We start from the raw sequence: 7,567 nt of genomic DNA on the forward strand, positions 1-7,567 counted from the left end.
TGGTTCATCTGTAAGGACCTGGTTTCCATGGCATTCTCCTCCGCTGCCTGTCTTCTTTGTGTTTCTTCAACTTAGACTGCAGCTTTGATATAATAAATCGTGAACTTTTTTATTTAATTTCTTTTGTGGCATTACATTCCCCGTAATTTATTTTCCGAGGTTTTTTTACTGAATTTAATCATCACACAGTAACCTGAGTTTTCATTAAAGTCTGACCAGGAAGCTATGTGTGTATGACTCTGTTTTTACAAAGCACAGTTTGTTACCCTTTTCCATCTCACATCTTTAGAAACTGCAACATATGAGCTGTTCATTTCAGGCATCATCAGATTACAAAAAATATAAACTGCATGTAATTTGAATTCCACATTCAAACTGTCTCAAACAGCTTGAAAGATCTTGAAAATGTTATGTCATTAAAAAAAAGTATTACTTACTTAAAGTTGGTTGGTGTTTTAACTTTATTCATCTCTGTAAAGCACAACAACTCTCCTGCATCCAGAAGACACTGAATAAAGTAAGTCTTTCAATGGTGTTCATGATATACAACTTACAACAAATTGTGAATGAGTGAGTCAATGTTTGTCTTTTCTTTAATACATTAACTTTGATCTGTGTAGTGATTACTGGGGATTTACAAGATTTTCCGCTACATAAGAGTATCTAGAATACTTAAAAATCAACTCCCAGGAACTGATAGCAGCAAATCAACTGATTCTCACTCAACAATCCTGCAAGGTCTCGCTAGTGCATGTTTTTCTGCATATGTTTTTTTGTGCATAGGGGTCAAATCGGCAATTAAATAAAAGAAAATCATGTCACTGACAAAAATCAGAAACTTCTGCCCCTTGGAGTTGATATACCAGTCACTATTTAGTGTCATGTAAATCAGTGCTTATGGCTTAGTGTGTAAGACGGGGTTGATGTCTGTTACTGAGCTGACACTGAATTAGGTTTAAAATCAAGTTGGAGCCATAGCAACAGGCTGAAAGGTGGGGGGTAAGGGAGGAGTGGTTTAAGAGATCTTTACATTTGGAGTGCTTGTGTTTCACTGTGCAAATGATTGTGTCAGAGTTCAGTGCCCACTGCTTCGGAAAAAACAGATTTTGTGAAAAGCACGAGGCCAGGGGAGGTTATGGTCATGAGGAGAAGATGAAGCACCAGGCTCCTTTGTTCTCTGCTCTTTGGTTTGTCACTAGTCCAGCTGTTTGCCAGACGTCAGAGCACACTACCACAGCTTATGCAAAGGATTCAAAAATACATTTTTAATATGGATAATTTGATTTAGATTTGTTTGTTTTTACATTATTACAATTATGACTCCTTCACACTCATGAATACACAAACAAACGGATTCATTGACTTTCCACTATCACCAATTTTTTACCAACCAGAATATACACATAGGCTATTGTTAAGTGTTATTGAAAATTTGCCAGAATCTAAATGAATGTAATCAATGTTTCAGTTTTAGTGCCTTGTTATAGATACATTGTCTATAAAATGGAAGAAAATTGGAAGAAATACTCATCACAGTTTCCCAGAGCGGAAAAGAAACATATTCATGTAGCCTAACGGGTTTAGAGTCCTAAAACTGTTGGTCCAAACACAAACGATGAAGTAGTGAGGGGGTGGTCGTAGTGACGTCATCAAATCTGTTGTTTTGTCTGAGCAAAAGTCCAAGAATAGACACCTAAAAATATTTCATTTGCAACAGAAAAAAAGCAGGAACTGCAAAGCAAATGTTTGGCAAAACGCTTAATTGATCATCAAAAATAGTTTTTAAGTAAGTAACTTAAAAACTACTATTACTTTTAATAAGTAATTAATGTAATGCATGTAACGCACTTGTGGACACAAACAAATGTGTGGTGACAGCAGGAAGAAGTAGATAAATCTCCTTTACATGTTGTGAACAGTATTTGTTTATTTACTGTCAGTATTTCTGAGATGCTGTTTTTGTCTCATGGGGTCCACTCTTTAGAAGAAGGTAGGGGGCGCGGTTTATTCAAATGACACAGAAGCTTCTGATGGTTGACGTACTATCAGACCACGGCAAATACGACCTGCTGATTGGACGGTGATGACTGGTCTCATGACAACAACACCTAGGTTTGGACCAATCAGGGAGCGCTTTGTCCCACAGTGTCTGTTTGTGAATGACGTAATGAGCGTAAAACAAGATGGCGTCGACTTAAGCATAAATCGGTAGGAATGAGTTTTTCGGTGTAGAAGTCCGCCTCTCTAGAGGCTCTGGTGTAATTTTACGGTTGTTCCGGAGAATAATAATCTTCCCCGTTAGGTAAGAGTGCTGTAGGTGTTGCTGAACTCCCCTTTCTCCCTGCGAGCCTCCGGTGACAGCCGGGGAGGCGAGCCGCTGACAGACAGGATGGACGGCGGAGAGTACATCTCCACCATGGAGAACATGGACCCGACTTTAGCGGAATTAGGAGACGAATTCACCTTGGGAGACATCGACGGTGAGTAGTAGTGTCACTGCCAAAAGTGTGAAATGTTGTTGTTACTCGAGTCAGTGTTTCCGCTCAGTCTGACTGCTCTGCCAGATGCTCATCCGGCTCAGCAGGTCTCTCTATCATTTATGCGACTGTACACAAGACATTAAGTTTACTTTTCACCAAACAGCTGATGGGAGAAAAGGGGGATCACATGTCACAGTGCTTGTATATATATATATATATATATATATATATATATATATATATATATATATATATATATATATATATTTATTTTAGCTATATGTTGTATCATCAGTCAGTTAAATTTAGTCTACACAGACAAAATGTGCACCTTGCAAACATGCACATCACCTCCTTTGTAAATGCTGACTTTTTACAGCTGCCATGTCACACAGCGCTCTCCATCAATTATCTGTACATTTGGGATGCAAGTTTAGGATTCAAGTTTTTTTTTTACACCCTTTAAGTCCCCTTCAATGTTGTTTGTTTCTATAAAGAGCCACTCTGGAGGCAGTGTTATTTTCCATGATGCAGGTGTCATGCATCAGGAAGCTGTGTATGTGGTCAGCGAAGGGGAAAAACAAAAGTGCAACTTGCTCAAGCTTGTCTGTGTAATTAATCTGCGTCATAAAGTGAGCCTTCCATAGAAGCAGATATTTAGACCAGTTAAACCACATAATTAAAACGTTCATGTCTAGTTTTATTTTATAGAATAATGATAAAAACCTACTCTCTTCAGCATCTTCCCAAGCTGCTTTTTGTGGACTGTTGAGCAAACATAGTGGTACAACATCTCAGTACAGATCAGTTCTGTACTGTGCAGCAAGGCACTCAGTGAACATACAGCATTCCTCATCCCATCTGCCTCCTATCAAAACAGGTTTCACCCTTTGGCACACAGTGAAAGGACTGGGCTTCTGGTATAACGCTGGCCTGCGCAGAGTCACCAGATTTCCATTAGGGTGGAATTTTACTGAATGCTAAGTCACCAGACCGGACTGATGGGCAACTGTGTGTGTCAGTGTGTGCGTGTGTGTGTTTGGTGTCTGACAGTATAGGATAAAAATTGGGTTTTGGGATAGATCTCTATCTACTATCTATCTCCTGCCTGTGTTGGATAGTGGATATTTGTTTTTAAGCTGATGGAACAAAGATACATGGTCACCATTGACAACAGCGCACACAGGCTTATGCAACATTAGTGAAAGTCTACCTGCATTTGGTGTCATTTGTTAATTCTCCTTTCAAAGGGGGTCTCTTGGACAGAATGAGCAGACAGCCCAGCCCGGGTCACAGCCATGTAATCCCACTTAATCATTGTGTCAAAAGAGAGGAATGTACAGATTGTGAGTGAGAGAGAGAAAAAATTACAACTGACAGTTGACTAAATGAATTTTCAGGCAAGCTGCTGCAAAGACTGTCTACACCTGAGTTTGGCTTCACCCAATCTCCATTTGGCCTGCAGCTAATAGTGTACCAATTTCCTTTTCAGGCAGAGCAGCCAACTGGAGGAAAAATTACCCTGATCACCAGCTCCTGAATAATATGATGTAGAATTTCAGTTTATTTCAAACAAAGCAGGCTGCACTAAATTTTAAGATATTGATAGGTGACGATTGTCGTGCAGCACTGTAGATCCTGAGAGATAATTAACCTTTGTTGTGCAGGTGAGCCACGTGCATTTCATGGAGTGTAAGTTATCAGGGGCCCCTGTAAGGGCTCATGCACTTGACCCTATATTCATCTAGAACATTCCCCCTCTCCCAATTATTCCCGTAGCAACCGCAGCTCTGGTTATATAACCTATTTTCTTTGCTCTAAGCAGCCTAGGAAACTGTCCCCCCCCCCTCCTTTGATGGATTTACCCTTTGTGTCAGATTGTCTGAAGCTCCGGGGGCTCAGAGCTGCTTTGTCCCGTCTGTCATGAACAGTCTGCCCCCCCCCCACACACACAGAGGTGCACAAGTGCATGGTTTAGAGTGTCTGCCTACATAATGTGTGCATGTATATGTGATACGACAGGCTGGTAAAATGCGCCTGAGCAGAAAGGCCAGTTTATGTTCCCATGAAACTGTCCTTCACTTCATATGGTTTCAGGGCTGTATATTTTTAACCTGATTGTCTTTAGTTTTTATTGTTATGGATACAGGTTAAGGTCAGAATATAGAAAAAACAAAACATAACTGTTATGGTTACTCCAGTGTCCTTGAACTCTCTAGACCCTACAGGGTTAACAGATGTCGCAACCACCATCTTTGGTTAGTCAGGTCACGTTTTGTGGCAGTTGATCAATCACTTTTTAAAGTTATTTCTAAGCTATTATTGAATGCATCATCTTGTAATGCAGTGTGAGTGATGACAGTCAGAGGTGACAGGAAGTTCGGCTGCTTTTTCTGAGAACCTGTGGTGTTTATAATGTTAGTGACAGAGGAGTTTTTTTTATTTCTCTTTCGTCTCAACTCTCCAGCGTCATACATCTATTCTGGTACTCTTTCCCATTTGTGTTGTGTGTATGTGTTATGTCACTGTGACAATAAAAGTACAATACATCCTACAGCTCTAACATACAATATAAAGCTACCTAGCTGAACTGTAAGAACCAATTCATTAAACAAGCAAGAGACCTGCTGATTTAGATTTTTTTTTGGGCAATTCCGATTTTCTAGAGCTATAATTGAAAACTATACAAAAAGATTTTGGAAAGTTGAAATTCAACTGTATGTTCCTATAAATCATGTTCAACAGGGTGATGTTTTTTTAAGTGTCTGATTAAGTTATTTGTTCCTCCACAGCTTTTTTGTGGACTTACAGATATTACAAATTGTGAGCTTTGTGTCTTCTTCACTCACGCTAAAGAACCCCTGACATGTTGTGTGTGTGTGTGACTGTGACATTACTGTTTGTAAACTATCATGTGGCATGGGTGTTAATTTGATTTTGGCAACAAAAAAAAAAATCGGCTTATATGAGACTGATTGTCCGTGAATGGCCGATCAGCTGAAAACTAGCCAGTTTGGAGCAGTGGCCGGTCGATTGGTGCATCTCTACATTTCATACTGTAATAGCATAATATTGTATAGAGCTGTTATTATGAGACTGTATTACAGAGTGGCACTCCTTACAGCTGAAGCCTTTCAAAGTAAATGAAACGATGAATGCAGTCGGTCATTACGATTGATTGATAAGATGAATTGCATGTAACGCACAGCAAACTCATTGTCTGCACTGTAGCTTGATTATAATAATACCGGGCTGTTTATTCTGAGTATTATCTGGCGACTCCGGCTCTCAGCACTGATGTTAATCTGCGATCAGTTCACCCATTCAGAATATAATGAATGATATCATCATCAGTCAGGAAGTGCTTAGTGACTTCATATCACTCTGAAATAGTGAATGAGCGTGATCCGTCGGATCGTCCGGTCTCGCTCTGTCGTTCAGTAAGACTAAGTTCAAGGCTGCAGACTCTGCTCGCTGACACTTCACTGACCTAAATAGCTGAACTCAGTCGGCGATAAAGATCAATCACGGCAGTCGTCGAAAGTCTTGTCGTTCCGAAGTCCCGCAGGATCACGAAAGGCATGAATGGTGTTTGCGACAGTAGTGAACCACAGGCTTGTGTTCTTTGACAAACTGGTATCTTCCCATAACTGTCAAAAAGTGAAGCCAATAAGAAGTGCTGATGACAAATACGGTGATTTAGTCATAAAATGAAGTTTGAATTTAATGATATGAATGCAAAATCCACCTTTAGTTACATCAGTCAGTATAGACTAAATATTAGATGCACCTCTCCATTTAAAACATAACTACAGTGTCTAAAATAACAGGTTTTCTAAGTTAAGTGCTCTTTTACCTCTGCTGCTCCCATCTCCCTGTGCCATCAGTAAGATTACATCATACTTCTTCAAGGCTGACTGTTTGAAGGCTTTCTGCTTCGTGCACAGCCTGTTCTCTGGGTTTATGATCTGAACAGTAGCTGTTTTCATGTGCTGATTCAAGGCCAGCCCGTGAAGGTCTCTGCACTTGTCTCGTCTTATCTGCTCTCAGCAAACCATAAAGAATTCACACACTATAGACACATCCACAGAAGGTACACTTTACCACCTTTTGTTTAGTTTCAGTTGGACACTTCTCACTCAATGATATATGGGGAAGCAATAGCTAGACTTACTGTGTTACAGTAATGCTGGGTGTTAGCAAAGGCGGGGTTTTAAAGGCATAAAGTAATTGTCATCGTCATGGCATTCAGAGTATGTCACAATGTGCTGATCTACAGGTGTCATCACGTGATTCTCTCACAGTTAGTGACGCAGCTGTGCTACAGAGTGCTGCTGTGAACCCAAAATACAAAATAGATAACAATCATCTTTTATGAGTAAAATGACCTTGAGTGTAGTATTATAAAAACGTTAAGATAAGGATTTCAATTAACAATCATTTTAAATACCAATTTTTCAGAAAGTGATGTCATTGAATGTGTTATTTTGTTCAACAAACAGTTCAAAGCCCAAACCAGAATATAAGACCAAGAAAAGCAGCAAATTCTCACATTTAAGAACCTGAACTATCAAATCTTTGTCATTATGCTTGAAAAATGACTTTGAGTATTGATTTCATGAGCAAATTATAGTTGCCAATTCATTTTCTCTTGATTGACCAATCAATGAATCCACTAACTGCTGCATTTCTAGTTAAGATATACTAAAAAGATTGGTCTATTTTCATGTTTCATATTGTTGTAATCAATGATAGAGCTTATTATATTATATTAATGTATTATTTTGATGACTCAGTTAAATCCAGACTTGTTGTAATGTATGTTCTGTTTCTTCGTCTCCTCAGAGATGCTGCAGTTTGTCAGCAACCAGGTGGGGGACTTCCCAGACTTGTTTGAGGACCAGATGACCTCAGCGAGCTCCCTACAGAGCGGCACCACCCCGCGGCCTGCCATTCAAACCCTTCAAACCCCCCAAACTCCCCAGACATCGACCCCGGCAACCCCCTTCCAGACCCTGTCACCCCAGTCCTTACCCCTCACACCTCCCCTCACTCCAGCCCAGACCCCCTCCCCAACCGCTGTGTCC

General features: G+C 40.0%; 1 protein-coding gene across 1 annotated transcript in view; it reads left to right on the plus strand.

Annotated features, from left to right (window-relative positions):
- The first annotated feature begins 2,181 nt into the window (after positions 1-2,181).
- Positions 2,182-7,567, plus strand: part of srebf2 (sterol regulatory element binding transcription factor 2) — a 16,722-nt gene continuing 11,336 nt past the window's right edge. Inside the window, 2 exon segments of the mRNA XM_062438495.1 lie at positions 2,182-2,480; positions 7,326-7,567. The exon segment at positions 7,326-7,567 is cut by the window's right edge and continues 174 nt beyond it. Of these exon segments, the coding sequence (XP_062294479.1) occupies positions 2,390-2,480; positions 7,326-7,567 (333 nt within the window). The 5' untranslated portion in view covers positions 2,182-2,389.

The sequence above is a fragment of the Scomber scombrus genome, chromosome 18 (assembly GCF_963691925.1).
Source record: "Scomber scombrus chromosome 18, fScoSco1.1, whole genome shotgun sequence".
Lineage (NCBI taxonomy): Eukaryota > Metazoa > Chordata > Actinopteri > Scombriformes > Scombridae > Scomber > Scomber scombrus.